Consider the following 17,258-nt stretch of genomic DNA (forward strand, 5'->3'; position numbering starts at 1 on the left):
GTGCCAGCTAAAGCAACTAAGCAAGAAGAAAGAATCCAAATTGGAAAAGAAGTGAAATTGTCATTATTTGCAGATGACATGTTAATGTACTTAGAGAAACCAAAAGACTGTACCAAAAAAACTAATAAAAACAGTAAATGAATACAATAAAGTGGCGGGATGCAAAATCAATACACAAGAATTAGTGGCATTTCTGTATGCAAACATTGTGTCAGAAGAAAAGGAAATAAGGAATGCAATCCTATTTACAATCATGCCAATAAGAATGAAATACCTGGGAAATAAACATAATGAAGGAGGTGTTGAAAACGATAAAACTGTTAAATGAAATGGAAGAAGAGACCAAAAAAAAAAAAAAAAAAGAAAAATAGTCTGTGCTCACGGATTGAAAGGTCATTAAAATGGTCACCTCACCCAAAGCAATTTACATATTCACTGTAATACCTATGAAAATACCAATTTTTTTTTTACCCAAGGAAATAGAAAAATCAATTATAAAATTTATATGGAACCACAAATGACCCCAAATAACTAAAATGATCCTAAGAGAAAAGAAGAAAAATGCTGGTATCACATTTTCTTATTTCAAACTATATTGCACAGCAGTAATAATCAAAACAGCATGATACTGGAACAAACAGAAACTCAGAGCAATTACGCAGACTTGAAAGCCCAGACATAAACTCACACAAATATGGACAGCTAATCTTTGACAAAGGAGCTATGGCCATACAATGGAGAAAAGATATCTTCTTTATTAAACGGTGTTGGGTAGTACGGATAGCCACTTGCAATGCAGCTTCCACACAGCAGTCAGAATGTTCTTCATAGATTATCAGAGAATCACTTCTTTGCTGAAGCTCATCAGTGGCATTCCATAATATGTAGAATAAAATCTGAACTTTTGATGAAGCATGATGGCCTTTGACACTTATTACCCAACATCCTCATCTCCCTCACAGTCTGTTCTGAAACCTCAAGGACTCTCTTTCTGTCCCAAGGCTTCCCTTTTCTTGGCGCTCCACCCTACCCCCGGTTCCCGCTGTTTCCTGAATTCTGGACACCTCCTGCCAATGGCTGTTTCTATTTTACCCTGAAGGTTTATCCTGGCATCCTCTCCTTAGTGAGGTCTTCTCTCAGCTCCCAAGGTGAAAAGGGACGGCCAGGGTTCTGTCTCCTGACAGCCTGGATGGCAATTATCCCAGCTTCTCATTATACATTCTCTAGATGCTCTCTTGTTTAACATGCCTCTGCCCACCAGACTGTGAGCTCCACAAGGCAGAGCTAGGTTTCTGTTCCCTTCTCACCCCTATAGCCTCCTTGCTCAAGAGGAGGCTCAACAGGGAGCCTGCTGAAAGGACTCATTGCCTCACCAAAAGCTAGATTCATGTTCTTTTGCAAGTTTAAGCTGCCTTCTAGGAAAAATACAATCCAGGCCTGACTAAGTCACTTTAGTAGTAAGTGCTAGCAATGCAAAGTGGAATATGACAAGGTACTTGCCTTCAAAACACCCACAACTTCTGAGAAAATGTCACATAGGGTAGGTTTCAGAAGTTGCAAACCGGTGGTCTTCACCTGTTTTATTTTATGGCACCATGTTTAAAAAAAATTGAACTTTCAGCCCTTTAATGTGGGAGACTTCTTATAAAAATCTATCTCTCTTGAAAATCCATAGTGGCAACATTGGGTTCACCGCAGCACTTTCCATTGGACTTGCCCCAGTGACACTTCTCTGCTGCTGCTCATCTGGCTGCTCCTGGAATTTATGTTTGAGAAGCTTGTTCGAAGAGCAAAAAGAAGGGGCAATTGATTCTGAAAGCAGGTGAGAGGGTGGATGAAGTCTTCTCAGAAGGGGCGAGTTCCCAGATACTGTCTCAACAACCTGAGCAGGAACAGTGTCCCAGAGGGGGACGTGGTGGGGAGGTGGGCATGAGACAAGAGTTAGGACTTCTGGGAAACTCCTTAGGGAATCTGAGGGGGAGGAAGAGGGAGAGGGCAGGAAGGAGAAGTAAGAGACCTGGAAGGAGAACCAGGAGAGTGAAGACCCAGACCAGGGAGTTATAAAGACTACAGAGGTTGGGCTTCCCTGGTGGCACAGCGGGTTGAGCGCAGTGCTGTGAAGCTGTCCGCAGCCTCTGCAGCCCCGGTTCCAGCCAGGGAGCTACCCACATGGTGTGGCAGACCTCTCCTGTCTCACCTGCTGCTCCCCTCAGCAGTGTACTTAGGTCCTTCTGCCTATTCTGCTTCCTTCTATCTCTGGTGAATTCTCTCACCCTCCTATGCCTCTGGCCTGTACCCCAGTGCTTGTATAAATAAATAAATCTTAAAGAAAAAAGACTACAGAGGTCTTTTAACCACAGTCAATGCTGTGGTGACTGAAGGAGCTTGGGGAGGGGGAAAGAGGGAGGCCTCAGCAAGAGCTCCTGGTCTTCCAGAAAGTGGGAGAGGACATGCATGACCCCTGAGCCTCTTGGTGCTGTACAGCAAGCCTGAGGGCTCATAACTTAATTTTCCAATAACGCTTTGGGAAGTTTCTCGGGGAGGGGCAATTAGTTTTGAGTCATTGTGTGAACACAGTATAAAGAGTGCCAACTAAAATGAATTGAGATGAGTTCATTTGAGTGAGTTTGTTAAAGCATCAAAGTGAGGACTTGAGGCCAGGAACAGACTTCAGAATGCTCTGAGAGGACTGCTTTGATTTCAGAGTCTTAGTGTGAGGTTTTTATGCATGTGTTATAAGGGTAGTGAGGTTCAGAAGAGATTTTAACTACAGAGACAAGAAAGATTTGGGTAGGAGTCTTGTGGTTTTTTAAATTTTATCTATGCATTAAGGAGAATAAGCAGGGTAGTTAAACCTACCCTGTCTTCTTGGGAAAACATCTGAGAATCTGCTGAGTTAGAAATGCGCATTGTGGAGCCAACATCCTTTTGAGATTACTGATTGCCTGGAGAGATGACATACTTCCCCAGGCACAACCTCTTCCCAGGACCAGACCTGCTGTGTTCTGACTCCTGGCTTGCTTACAGGTTTGGGAGTAGGGAGAGGGGTCCCTAGTTTATGTTAACTTTAACTTCGTTTAACACAAACTTGTGGTGAGAGAGTAAAGATTAAAAAAGATGGTAAAGAATGGGTGACACCCCACTTTAGGGCAGGTAAGAGGCAGGTGATGGGTCACAGGTGGAGGAATTGGAAAGGAAGAAGGAAACCCCCCCTCCTTTTTTTAAAAAAAGATTTATTTATCTATGCATACAAGAGCTGTGGTACAGGTCAGAGATGCAGGGGGTGAGAGGACTCACCAGAGACAGAGTGGGGAACAGAACAGGCAGACTGACTGAAATACACTGCTGAGGGGAGCAGCGGGCGAGTCAGGAGAGATCTGCTGCGCCATGTGGGTTTCTCCCTGGCCGACCAGGGATCGAACTCATGCTGCAGAGGATGCGGATTGCTTCATAGTGTAGTGCTTAACCCCTTCCGCCACGACAGAGCCCCCAAAAACCCTTTCTTTAGGGTAAGGAGTCATAGGGTGCAGGGAGAGCAAACTCCCAAGAAATATGTGCTCCTAAAAGGTTTCCACTTAGGGGAAAACTCTGAAAGCTTTCTAAATAATTGGAGGAAGTAACGAATAAATATTGATATAAGTTTGGAAATGTATTCAGTTTTAAATGATCAGTTCTTAATGGAGTTTGGAAGAGCATAGACATTTCACTTGGTAACTGAAGAAGAGAGAAATGTTGTCGCCAGGACCGAGCGAGATGGCTGAAGGGAAATCCTGCCACTTGTGGGCCTTGTGGGTGGGAGGGTTAAAGAAGACAATTGTGAGAAAGCTAGCTTACTTCTCAAGGTCCTATTCTAGTCTTCATTTTATTGTTCTGAGTGTTTCACCTCCTGGTGCTCAATATTTGTTCAGTGAACGAATAAATGTAAGGTCAGATTCTGTACACGAGAGTCAAAGAAATCTTGTTTTCTGAAAAGCTAGCTGAATTAAGTGCAGGTTTCCACAGTCAGCTCCATTTCGTTTCACTCAAAAGAGATCTGGGAGACGTTAGCACCAGGTTTTCCTTCGAGGCAGAAGTGGAAATGTTTTCCCTGCAATAAGACCATGTAGGGTAACTGGACCAGGGTCTCCCCCTCTCTGTGGGACTCATCCCACCTCTGCCATCAGCGGCCCTTCTAACTCTGACAGGTCATGGTTCGGTGGAGGTAGGAAGGTGGGCTTCTGGACTGTGCTGAGTTCAAATTAACTTCTTAATGATTCCAATTCCTCATCTGTAAAATGGGACTCATATCATTTTTTGACTCATAGGATTTTTTTTGACCATTGAGTGGGATGAAGCAGGTAGAGCATGCCGAGGGTGTCTTGTACACAGTACTGAATGAACGTTAGCTGTTATTGTTGGAGGCTATAGTTGCCTTTGATTAATTGATATGGGTAAAACATGCTTTCACTTACTAAATTTAATTTAACTTTTGAAACGATCGTGTGTGTGTGTGTGTGTGTGTGTGTGTGTGTAGCAGGGCAGTGAAGGGGAGGAAGGGGCAGGTGGCAGGAGAGGGAGGAATAAGAGAGAAGGGGGCTGACTTGGTGGTCTAAGGAGGTTTGGTGCCACCTGGGCCAAAATCTAACAACAATTGAAGTTGTTCTGAGAGGTGAACTGACTTGCCCGAGCTACTGCCACAATTATGGTAGAAACATGTCTAAATATTATGGTTTTGTGACTCCCCACCCTGGGCCTTTTCCTCTATATCCCATTTAGCTTCTTGAAAATCATCCCAAATTAGGTCCAATTCAAACGCGTCCCAGTTGGCGCAGAAACAGAGGCTGAGACGGGCCCTGCCAGCAGATGGCGCTGCGGCGCTGTCTCCCGCGCGGGCCGAGGCTGGAGGAGGCGGGGCTTCTGCGGAAACGAGCGCGCAAGCCTTTCTTTCATTGGTCCAAGCGCTTCGGCCCCTGTCCAATCGGAAGCCCCTCCGTCAGCACGCCCTCGAGCCGGCCGCGGCCCGCGGAAATTTGAAATGGCTGACGGGTGGCTGGCGGGTGGCGGGCCGGGGCCGGCGGCGATGGCGCCCGGGCCGGGGCGCCCGGACTGGCCGGCGGAGGAGGAGCTGGCGCCCCTCGACCAAGGTGAGCCCCCGCCGCCCGGCCGTGGCGCCGCCCCCGAGCGGCGGGCCCGATCCGGCGGCCCGCGGCGGCGGGACCCCCCGGAGGACCCCAGGGCTGGGCGGGCCGGGCCGGGCCTCCCCACCCGGAAGTGGGCGCGCTCCGGGGCTCGGCGGGGCTCGGCTCGGCCTCTGCACCCGCGTCCCGGAGGGGGTCGCGGGCCACGCGCCTCGGCCTGCGGGACGGAGCCCGAGCCGGGCTTGGGGACGGTGCGGAGCAGCTGCGGTGCCCCGAGGCCCGTGCGGGGAGCTAGGGGCGCCCGCTTGGGACAGAGCCTGAAATTGGAACCCGAGTCCCTTAATTCTTTCTTTTTTTTAAGCATTTTTATTTTATATATTTTTTACATCATTTTTCATTTTTGCACAATAGATGCGTTTTCATCTTGGTTATAGTCCCCATACAATTCCCACCCCCTTGTTTTGATCCTACACCCACCCACCCACCCCCCCCCGCCTCCCCCTTACTGTGTCTCTGGTGTATAGATGCTTGTTGATTTTTTTTTAATTTTATTTTTATATTCCCCATACAGTTGCAACCCCCTTATTTTGATCCCAATCCTTCCTTTCCCCGCCCCCCCCCCAAAGTGTGTCTCTGGTTCATAGTTGTTTGATGATTTTGATTTCTTCTTTCTTATAGTTATTCTTTTTCCTGGTCCCTTATTTAAGTTCTCTAGATTCCTGCTATGAATGAGACCATCTGGTATTTTTCTTTTTCTTTCTGGCTTATTTCTCTGAGCATGATCCCTTCCAGCTCCATCCATGTTGCTGCAAATTGCACTTTTTTATTTTATTTTTATTTTCATATATATGTATATTTTTGTGGGACCCTCACCCGTGGCTGGGGATCGAACTGGCGCTGCAGAGGCTGTGGGCAGCCTGGCAACCCAGCGCTCAACCGCTCTGCCACCAGGGGAGGCCCAAATTGCATGTGTTTATATAGCTGCTTGTTGATTTTGATTTTGACTTTATTATAATTAGTCTTTTTCCTGGTCCCTTATTTAGGTTTTCTAAATTCCTGCTTAATTCTCAGTCCTTTCTACCGCTTCGTGCAAATCCCATTACCTCCCCCCCCCCCCCCATATTTTAAGATGGTTCAGATTTTTAATTTAACGTTTTCAGTTGTGTAGTGGAAAGGGCCGAACAAGTGAGCAAACATGGGTGTGACTTAATTCCATTGCTAACCCTTCTCCTGAATTTGTAAAAATGTCTTCAGTTTCAGTTTTTCCTTGTGGAGAACAGTTGCCGGGGGAGACACAGCCAGTAAAGATAAAGTGTAATTTGTGTGAAACGTAACAAAGTGGCTGTAAAGAAATGTGCTGGAGGGAGGGTGTCTTAACCTTTTAAAATTGTTACTATGCACATAATGTAAAAGTTACCATCTTAACCATTTTAAGTGTGACAAATACACTTGTGTGTATTAAATACATTCCTTGTGCAGCTGTCACCATCCCCACAACTCTTTTCACCTTGTAAAATGGAAACTGCACCTATTGAACAGTAACTCCTGTTGGCCCTCCCCCTACCTCTTGGCAACTGCCATTCTAGCTTCTGACTTAATGGATTTGAAATTCCACCTCACATCCATGGAACCCTATGGTACTCCTCTTTCTGTGACTGGTTTATTGCACTCCGCATGTCATCAAGGTTCACCCACGTTGTAGCATATTGCAGAATTTCCTTCCCTTTTAAGGCTGAAAAATATTCAGTGGACCCTCCATAGTGTTTTCCAAAGCAGCTGTATCATTTTATGTGCCCACTTCCAGTGCACAGTGGTTCCTATTTCTCCACATTCTTGCTAACACTTTTTTCCTTTCCTTTTTTTGGGGGGGCGGGGGGAGGTAGTAGCCATCCTAATGGGTATGAGGTATTATTTCTTTAACATTTATCTGTACTGTGTGATGGGTACTGTTGTGATTAACAAATCATTTATTTCCCTTAATTGAAATAGGCATACTATTTTTATCATCCCTTTATAGGTAGGAAACTAACACACAGAGATTGTCACACAGTGGGCAAGATATTGATGTCCTCTGAGGCACGTATGCATGGGTATATGTGAGCAGAGGACCCTTGAGTACACTTTGATCGTCTCTGGGGCCAAGTAATTCTGGTGGCCTGAACAGGGGCAAAGACGTAGAAAGAAGGAGAAAATAAGTAGGGGTAGGGGAGTAGGGAGAGGGGAAAGGCAGCGGCAGCAGCTTCTGTTGCTGCTGCGTCTCAGATCCCCTCCTGGAAGCCACCTATGCAAACTTGTTTGCCAATCTTAATGTTACCCGTAGCATTGTTTATTTAGTAGTTGTTTTATCTCTTAGAAACATCATATTACACAGAAGTAGATGTGCCACTGGCCAAATCATGCCTTATGATACATAATTACATTCAGCCCAAACCTAATGTGATTAGCATTTTCTAATCTTTTCCTTAGACACAGTCATTGAAATTAGTGAGGGGGAACCTAGTAGCTTTAATGAAGTAAACCTTATGCATTATTAAGAATCTTTCATCCCTGTTGGGATGAAACCCTTTGATAGACTGATATTGTAGGAAATAGAGGGAGCCTTCAACTCATTGGAGAGGGAGTATAGGAAATCAGCTCCTTATTCTAATGAGATTATGGAATTGTTTTAGTTAAGAAAAAGAGAAGATATTTAACCATTATAAGTTGCTTGCCATTGTAAAATCATAGTTGTGTCATTTGAGAGAGAGCTTGGGTGAAAGCCACTGAATTAAAAAAACAATCTTCTTATGCCTCCCTGAAACACCTCACAGACAACCAACCACAAGGACCTATGAAAGATTTTAAGTTCTTTTTGTTTTGAAGTAGAACTTGGATTTTGAAATATTTGTAAGTTTGGAAAACTGATAGAGATAAGTAAAGCATCATATCTAAATCCTTGTTTGTATTTTATTTGGCTTTTTTAAGCAAGGATATAGAAAGACTTGATAAGCACTGAAAGTGTCTGGATTGTTGACCTTGCTTATTTTTGTTATTTTAGGCTTGTTCCAAGATGAAGATTCATGCAGTGATTGTAGCAATTATAAGCCAGGGAGTAGTTTACAAAGTTTTGTGTTGGAAGGAAAAACTCTTTTTCCAGAGATGTTCCAAACGAGTCATCTTTTGTTCTATGAACGGTTCAGAGCCTATCAAGATTACATTTTAGGTGAGTATGTTCTCTCTGTCTCTCTCTCTTTTTTTTTTTTTTTTTTGCTGCTCTTGTTTTTTAGTGTACAAGTCTATCTCAGTCCCTCAGACTGCCAGTTGTTGGTTCTGAGAAAGTGCTTTATTAATTTCTCTTTGCTTTATGCAATCTCAATTCTTACTGTGTTTAATTTGTTTGTAGCTGACTGCAAGGCCTCTGAGGTAAGAGAATTCACAGCTGAGTTCTTGGAGAAGGTCCTTGAACCATCTGGATGGCGGGCGGTCTGGCACACTAATGTGTTCGAGGTACTGGTTGAGGTAAATTTAATTCTGTTGTTAAGACATTTGTCTCTAGCTAAGAGCACTTTCCTTCAGAGTGTTATAGCCAAGTGCTTATTTTTAATTAAAGTTTATGAGCTGATTGAAAATAGCAAGTTTTTCACATTCAATTGCCATGGTGTATGAAGTGTTCTGAAAATTTTAAAGGCAACTGAGGAGGAACTACCAGGGAGTGAAGGTGGTTTAAATATCCGTGTCCTTTGACAGGGGAAATGGATTGTAAACCTATGAAGTGGAGGAGATATTTGAGATCACTTAAAAAATAAAAAGGCTTAATTATGAAGTTTCAATATGGAGTTTCAGTTAATTTTTTACCTTTTAGTTGTAGGCCATTAAGTAGCTGAACCCAAATAGGCATTTTAAAACTAGTCTTATTTTTGCCAACAAATTTGTAGAGATGTGGTTAATTTCTTGATAATGTGTCTCATTGCAGAAAGTAAAAACAATCTTATTTTTCAACTGACTGGGCCTTTTACGTTAAATTTGTGCTCTAATTACAGTTGAGAATTTTCCTGTTTGCTAACTGGACCACAGAAAACTCTCTTAAACTAAATTGTTAAACCAGAGAGTTCAAATACAAGTTGTTGTTGCAGCTCTTTTAGAAAATGACTTCACATACTGCAGTGATTATGCACAAGCAGTAGGTTGCAACTGTTCCTAGTGATTTTTAAATTTTGGATTATGCTAATACCTTTGGTTGCAGTTCAGCAATTAATTTGGTTTTGAGAACCCTTTACCCCCTCTGTTCTCTAAGAGCAGTCAAAATCATTGTTTAAAAAGAGAAAAGTGCTAATGTCTTAGAGGAGAGCTCTGCTTAGAACCTCTAAGACATTAGCACTTATCTCTGCTTAGAACCTCTAAGACATTAGCATTTATCAAAGGCCTGGTGCTGGCTTATGACTTCTCATTGTGCTGGAGACATTTATAGTCCAAGCTTCTTCCAACACCCTTCATGACCTGGTCTCCTCCTTTCTCACTTTATCTCCTGCTGTTACCCCTTTCTGAGCCTCCATCTGTCAAGCTTGTCTCTACCACAGGGCCTTTGTATCTTCCTGCTCTTCAAATGACTGCTTTCTTTTTATACATTTTCGTTGCAGCTCTAAAGTGACTTCTGACTATCCCAGCAAAACCAGACCACCCCTGCTAGTTATTCACATACTTGTCACCATCTTGTGGCTTGTTTCTCTGACTACTATGTAAACCCCATGTGGAAGAGAGCCAGGTGCATCTTCTTTGTCCTTCATTTTATGGAAGAAGGCTCTCTGTACCATTTCGTGTTTTAAAAAATCAGGTTGTAAGCAGTGTTTCATATGTGTGTCTTAATTTCACTTTCCATTATTTATGTCCCATTATTTTAAATTTCAGGTCACAGATGTGGATTTTGCAGCCTTGAAGGCAGTGGTGAGACTGGCTGACCCATACCTTTGTGAATCTCAAGTGAGCACTTTTACCTTGGAGTGTATGAAAGAGCTTCTTGAGCTGAAGGAACATCAGTTGCCCTTGCAGGAACTGTGGGTGGTGTTTGATGATTCTGGAATATTTGACCAGACGGCACTTGCAGTGGAGCATGTCAGGTAGGAAGAGAGGTTGATAAAAATAACCTGTGGCCAGACACTTTAGATGAAATATAGTAACTCTGGTCTGATGTTACACCAAATGTAAAACTCAAATTTGGTCTTTGTAATATTTTAAAATATTCAAAGATTAAGTACTCTTTAAATTAAAACATTTTCTTAAATGTTTAAAATTTTCATTTTGAGATAATTTCACGTTGTAGAAAAGCTGAAAAAAAACAGTACAAAGAATTCCTGTGTAACCTTTACTTAGTGTCCCCAGGTGTTAACAAAAGACAGAGGATTTTAATTTGGTTTGTTTATATTTAGAAGCTTCATTCAAAGTTATGGATGCTCAGCCTTACAGCTGAGGTCTTGAATATAGGAGGAAAGAGAAGGAAGACAGGAAGAAAGTGAAGAAGATGGTCTCCCATGACTTGTGCACTGTTAAGACTAACAGCCGTTTTTTTTCAGTGTTGTGTCTGGTTCAAGATGGCGTTTCTCAGATTTCTTGCTGAATCCTTAAGGGATGTGTTTATGCCTGTCAACGTTTATTGGTGTAGTTAATTTCCACTTCCACTAGTGCACCCTTTGTCTCTTAAGTGAGCAGGAATCCCATATTTGGATTAATCTTTATACTTTCTTAGCTTTCAGATAAATCTTTTCAGCAAGTTCCTGAATCTTTTCAGCTAGGACCTTCTGTATATAAACATATTCACTAAATCTTTTAAAATGGCAGCTTAAAAATGGACTTTTACATTCCTTGAGAAACTGGAAGATAGGATAAGATAATGCTCATCTTGATATTGTTGCTTGGTGTTCTGTAGTTTAAAAAGAACTTTCTAGTGTCTATACTGTTAGTGAGTTAACCTGGTTTTGCTGAGTTTCATTGAATACTCTACAAGGAAGCAAGTGTCTAGGGCCCTGCTTCTGACTTCTCATGGAAGATTTCTAATTGTGTGAAGAGTGTTTAACCCTAGGTGTTCAATATTAGGCTAAGCAATAGAAATCGAAAGAATTGGCGGCTGCTCAGAACCTAGACAACTACCTGATGTTTCTCTCATTACAAAATTCATCATTTCGAAGGTGAAGGGGTAGCTGATGAATTTAGGAAATTAGCAATCGGGTATCTTGTGTATGAGTACAGAATTTGGTAGAAAGACAAGTATCTAGAATGGTAATGGTGTTATTTGAAGGCAAACCTCACATATTTCCTCGAGTGCCATGTCCTCAATAAAGGGTGAGTTTGGAGGAAACACACAATCACCATCACCAGGGAACTGTTAGTTTAAAGGCAGGAGTTAAATCTCAAATAATCACACAAAGGTATACATGACTGGAATCTATAGTGAGTAAACAGTTACAGAGTATCCTCAGACTAGGCAGGTAGCTGTTATATGATTTTCCTCAGAAAAATCATTTGAACTTGGGTCTAAAGGGTTATCTCTGTGAAAGGGATTGGGGCAGGAGGTGGGGGGGAAAGTTCAGGATCTCAGTGAGTTCACGTTGCTGAAACGCCAGTGTAGCTGGAGCACATTTAGCATGGGCGAGACCTGGGGAACCAACTTAGATTGTAAGGGGTCAGAAGTTGCAGAACTTTGTCAATCATTTTTGTCTTTAAGAGCAGTAGGAAGTGGGGCCTCCCTGGTGGCTTAAGGGGTTAAGAAGCAACCTGTGAAGCTAACCTCAGCCTCTGCAGTACGAGTTAGATCCCTGGCCAGGGAGCAACCCACATGGCCTAGCAGACCTCTCCTGTCTTGCCCGCTGCTCCTTCAGCAGTGTATTTTGGTCAATCTGCCTGTTCTGTTTCCCTCAGTCTCTGGTGAATCCTCATACCCCTGCATCTCTGGCCTGTACCCCAGTTCTTGTATGCATAAATAAATAAATATTTAAAATAAAAAAGAGCAGTAGGAAGCCATTAAATGGTTTTCATTCAGGAGTGGATCTGCTTTTGTTTTAAAAGATTCGTTTTGGCTGCTATGTGAAAAATGAATAGAGGGAGATGGACTAGGGAGATCAGATAACAAGAAAGTGGAGATATGGAGATGGAAGATTGAAGCTTATTGAGAAAGTGGAATGGCTAGGACTTGGTGGTGGAATGGATATATGGGGGATGAGATGTGAGTGGCTAGGGGGATTTCTGTCCTGAGAGAATGAACACTAGAGGAGGTACAGATGGGAATGCTAGGTGAATGCCCAGTATGGAACTGGCAAGGATAATATTTGAGCTGAGTCATGAAACCTAAATGTAAGCTTAGCAGGTGGAGAAGGTGGAAACCTAACCAGCATGTCACATGGAGGTGAAGATGGGAGTTTGCATGCAGGGACTCTGAGGAGACACGTTTGCATTCTTCTCTTTTTTAAAGATGGGCTCTAGACGGTAAAGAGACTGGCAGTCCAATCTATGAAAGTTAAGAGATGGTTTCATTTTCATTGCTTTTCCCTTTTCATAGCAGAACTTCTTGACAGTTCCATATAGTCATAGTGTGGACTTCCTGGTATTCTAGTATTGCTGTTACCCCCCTACTGCATGACTGAAATTGTGCTTAAGGTCACCAAAGCCCTCCTGGTTGTTTGGTCTTTCCTAATCTTCTCAACACTCTTTCCTTCCAGCTTCTGAGACCCCACTCTTCTGATGGCGCGTAGCTTTCTTAGTCGTGTTGGCTGATTCTTCCTCTTGTCCTTGAACTTCAGGGTGTTGGACTTACACAGGGATAGGTCCTAGCCTATTTACTCTTCTCTAATCAACATTGGAAACACGTTAGAATCACTGGGGAATTTTCTTTTTTTTTTTTTTAACTTTTTTAAAAAAAAATTCTTTTTTTTAAGATTTATTTTATTTATGTAAGAGCTGGGGTACAGGCCAGAGTTGCAGGAAGGTGAGAGGACTCACCAGAGACAGAGTGGGGAGCTGGGAACAGGCAGACGACCAAAAGCACTGCGGAGGGGAGCAGCGGGAGAGACAGTAGAGGTCTGCCCTGCCATGTGGGATTCTCCCTGGCCGGCCGGGAATCCAACCGGCGCTGCAGAGGCTGCGGACAGCCTCACAGCACTGCGCTCAACCTGCTGCGCCACCGGGGAGACTCAACCTGGGAATTTTCTTAATAAGAGTAGTCCAGGGCCTCCCTTGGTGGGGCAGTGGTTGAGCGCTGGGCTGCGAAGCTGCCTGCAACCTCTGTAGCACCGGTTCCATCCCCGGCCACTGGCGAGGGTCCCACATGGCGCGCAGACCTCTCCTGCCGCCCCGCTGCTCCCCTCAGCAGTGTACTCCGGTCCTTCTGCCTGTTCTGCTCCCCACTCTGTCTCTGGTGAATTCTCTCACCCTCCCACGATTCGCATTGTACCCAGTACTTGTATAAATAAATAAATCTTAAAAAAAAAAAAAAAAAGAGTAGTCCAACTAATACATAAGGAGGAATGATAGGATTAGATTATATCTATATTTTACAACCACTAATGAAATAAAGGTTGTGCAGTAATCATCAATCGCTGCTATAATCGTTGGGTGAAAAACTTTGTAGATAGGTCAGACTGACAGCACCTTATATACTGATCAATCTTTACTGTGTTATTAAAAGAGATGAAACATTATGTGTTTCTTGATGGAAGCACATTGTCCTTCCCTTGAATATTTTTGCTTAAAAATCCTGATCCAGATCAAGACTCTGGATCTTTCCATCAGTTTACTACACCTAAATGAAACTGAAAAACATGTTAAGCGATCCCCATGGGGATGCAATCAATGGAATTTGAAGTAGGAAAACTATTAAATAGCGAGGGGAAAAAGAAGGATGGATAATCTATGGAAATAAAAAGTGATTTAATAAAATTCAATCACTCACCCTTGTTTGGACCCTGATCTGACAAGCTGAAAGACAACAGCAGCAGCAAACAAAACATGGAATATTTGGATATTAAGGAATTAAAATTTTCTTTGGTATAAAGATTTATTTTAGGGACACATACTGAAGAAATTATGAATGAGGCAGGAGAGGTGCTCTAGAATGGTATGAATGATACATGTCTGGGATTTCCTCCAAAATAATCCAGGGTCAAGGTGGTGTGGGGAGGGAAACAGAAGTAGTGAATAGGAGTAGAGATGAAATCAGATTGCCTATGAATCAATAATTGTTGAAAAAGGGTAATGGAAACATGGCAGTAATGATACAATTAGCTCTTGTATTTTTTAAAGTTTTCCATAATAAAAAATTTGTTAAATCACTTGAGGAGCTTTAAAGGTGAATGCCTTCCTCCTTTGGCCTTCAGCCCTGCAGAGGTTCTGGTTTATTGGTCTGGGATAAGGTTGGGAGTCAATTTTAAAAGCTTCCTAGGGACTCCAATATGCAGCCAGGATTGAGAACTACTACTTTATATTATGTCCCTAGATAATCTCATCTGTTGTTTTAATACCATTGATAGTCTGATGGTTCCTAGATTTATATCTCTAGCTCTGACCTTTCTCGTGAACTCTGGGTACATTCATCTGCAAAGTTGACATCATCCATCCACATGCAGGTCTAATAGGCATCTCAGCTGAATGTGGTGAAAACACAACTCTTTGTTTTCAACCCAAACCTGTTTCTCCCTCTTTCTTTTCTATCTTAACAAATGGCACAAGCATCCACCCAGTCAGAGATGGTCAATAAATAGTTCTGATACAAGGAAAATCCTAACAGAACCAGTGTTATGTGAAAACTTATTTAGCAAATTCAAGAAAGTCTTTATGACTCATGGCTATTGAATGTAGCAATGTACAGCATTCTCTGCTATAGTTGATGGACTTCTTTTGATTTACTCTTTAACTCCCACTAACATTTTGAGCTAGAGCTTGAATTGAATGATACTTCCTTTCAGGTTTTTCTACCAAAACATTTGGAGGAGTTGGGATGAAGAAGAGGAGGATGAGTATGATTATTTTGTCAGATGTGTGGAGCCTCGATTGAGATTGTAAGTGTTTATTGTGACCTTTTTGGAAAAATAGCTATCTATGGTTTAATTTTACCTGTGTGGTATATATACACCCACAGTATGGGCACATATACATATATGGCCCACAGACAGAAACAGATTGATATAGAAATAGTATAATTCATTGATAAGTTATTAAAAGAAACCTATAGAAGTGCAGACATTCTCCTTTCAGTGTTTATAAACTGAGTCTAAAAACAGTTCATGAACAGTAGCTCAGTGCTGTGTAAATCTGAATAAAACTGTTGAGCTAATGTGTTAATAAAAACTATTAAATTTAAAGACAGTTGTTTGAAAAACAGTGAATTTAATTGAATTATAGAGACTGCTTATTTTTAAAAGTGTGCTTTTAAAGACAAGGCTTTACTCTAAATTCCTACAGTAAAACAGTGTAGGCTAAACCAGTAGACTTGAGTCAGACAGGATGTTTTGGCAATCTCTTTTCCTTAGATTATTTGACAATAGATGAAAATACCAAGTAGTTAATATTGGTGAATACAAATTTCTAAAATACTGGGACACATTCATCTTCTAATTTATCAAATTCTGGTAGGGAAAAACTATTTTCATACAAAAAAACCCCACCAAATAAACCAAGTAACTGAAATGTGGCATTTAGCCTTCCACTAGATGGTGCCCTAAGACCAGGTAATTTTTCCTTATAGTCATCATTGGTTATTTAGTGGACAGTCCTGCAATAAGGATAAAATTAGACGTTAAACTCCCCAAAAAAAAGCTATAGATGTTATTTTTTTCCCTGCATTAGATGATGTGGTTATATAAGATAAGGCAGTAACTCTTTAATTTTTTTAGAATCCAATTTGATTTAGTAAGTTTCTCTTGGTTTAAATAATTAGTAAAAAATTTGTAAAAGGTCTGGTTATAGTTCAGCCTGGTTTAGCATTATATGATTTTAGCACTTCCTAAGTTGGCTGTGCTTTCTTTCCAATTTTTTCATTGTTCATTTCCTGTTTTCCCAATGTAGGCAATAAAATACCAGCATTTTAATAAGTTTGTGTATTTTCTAATTTTGACATACTTGCTCCTAAAGAGTGATGGTTGATTCCAACTGAAGTGAAATATAGTAGGTAAATATCCAGTATCTGGCAAGCTTGTTCGTGGAAAAAACTGCATTCTGATTTCATAGCCCTATGTGTGAACAACAAGAAACATACATACCTTGTACATTATTGGCAGACAGGGTAGCATAAGGGAGGAATTGTTTTCAGTTATGGAGAAGAAATTCTGGTACTTGTTGGGGAAACTGGAATATTATCAAATGTGGGCAGATGCTTTAAAAAGATCTCTGGGCTAAGATAGGAGTAGAACTATCAAGAGGCAAGATTTAAATGGAATCAAACCATATTGTCTTGATTTTGCATTGTGTGGTAAATATTTTTCCTTTCTAATTCAAAATACTCTGCTTCAAAGCTTATGGGTTTGAGACACAGATACTGGTTCATTGCTTCCAGACTAGAAGTATCACTATAATGAGAAGAAATAAGCTGATTGGCATGGATATTGGAAATGTTAAGAAACTTATTTTAAAATTTGAGTCTTAATTTTAATAACGTAATACACTTGATCAAGCAATTGGTTTGGTCCCCAGTTTCTTGTTTGCAAAGTGGATTTCCAGAATGTCTTTAAATGAGTATGGATTAACCAAAGCAGACAAAATCCTTGCTTTTCAAGCTTTACTTAATTCATTTACTTGAAATGTGGAAATATTTGTTTTAAGTACTTCTTGAATGTTAGCCATAATAAGATGTATATTTGTTTAGGATGTCCTATCCCCTTTCTTATTTAGAGCATGACAGAGTTAAAAAAAAACAAAACAAAACAACATCATCTAAGGCAATAGTGATCAACCTTGGCTTGTACATTTGAATCCCCGGGGAACTTTATAAAAAAAATACCTCTGCTTCTAGGGACCAATTTAATTCATCTGGATCAGGACCTGAGCATCTCTATTTTTAAATGCTCTCTAGTGATTCTAATATGTAATCAAGGTTGAGAAACCCAAGCCTAAGATATAGATTGTCAATATACTTTTAACTGAGAAATAAGGCAATTATTTTAAAACTATAGGTAATGACAATAT

At 41.4% G+C, this 17,258-nt stretch overlaps 1 protein-coding gene across 1 annotated transcript in view; it reads left to right on the top strand.

Annotated features, from left to right (window-relative positions):
- The first annotated feature begins 5,011 nt into the window (after nt 1–5,011).
- The window catches only part of SHCBP1 (SHC binding and spindle associated 1), a 36,529-nt gene continuing 24,282 nt past the window's right edge, over nt 5,012–17,258 (top strand). Inside the window, exons 1-5 of the mRNA XM_037516337.1 lie at nt 5,012–5,123; nt 8,155–8,319; nt 8,500–8,615; nt 10,002–10,210; nt 15,044–15,136. Coding sequence (XP_037372234.1) covers nt 5,015–5,123; nt 8,155–8,319; nt 8,500–8,615; nt 10,002–10,210; nt 15,044–15,136 — 692 coding nt within the window. The 5' untranslated portion in view covers nt 5,012–5,014. The remainder of the gene's footprint in view (nt 5,124–8,154; nt 8,320–8,499; nt 8,616–10,001; nt 10,211–15,043; nt 15,137–17,258) is intronic.

Source organism: Talpa occidentalis, unplaced genomic scaffold (genome assembly GCF_014898055.3).
Source record: "Talpa occidentalis isolate TD23 unplaced genomic scaffold, MPIMG_talOcc4v2.1 talOcc4.17, whole genome shotgun sequence".
Lineage (NCBI taxonomy): Eukaryota > Metazoa > Chordata > Mammalia > Eulipotyphla > Talpidae > Talpa > Talpa occidentalis.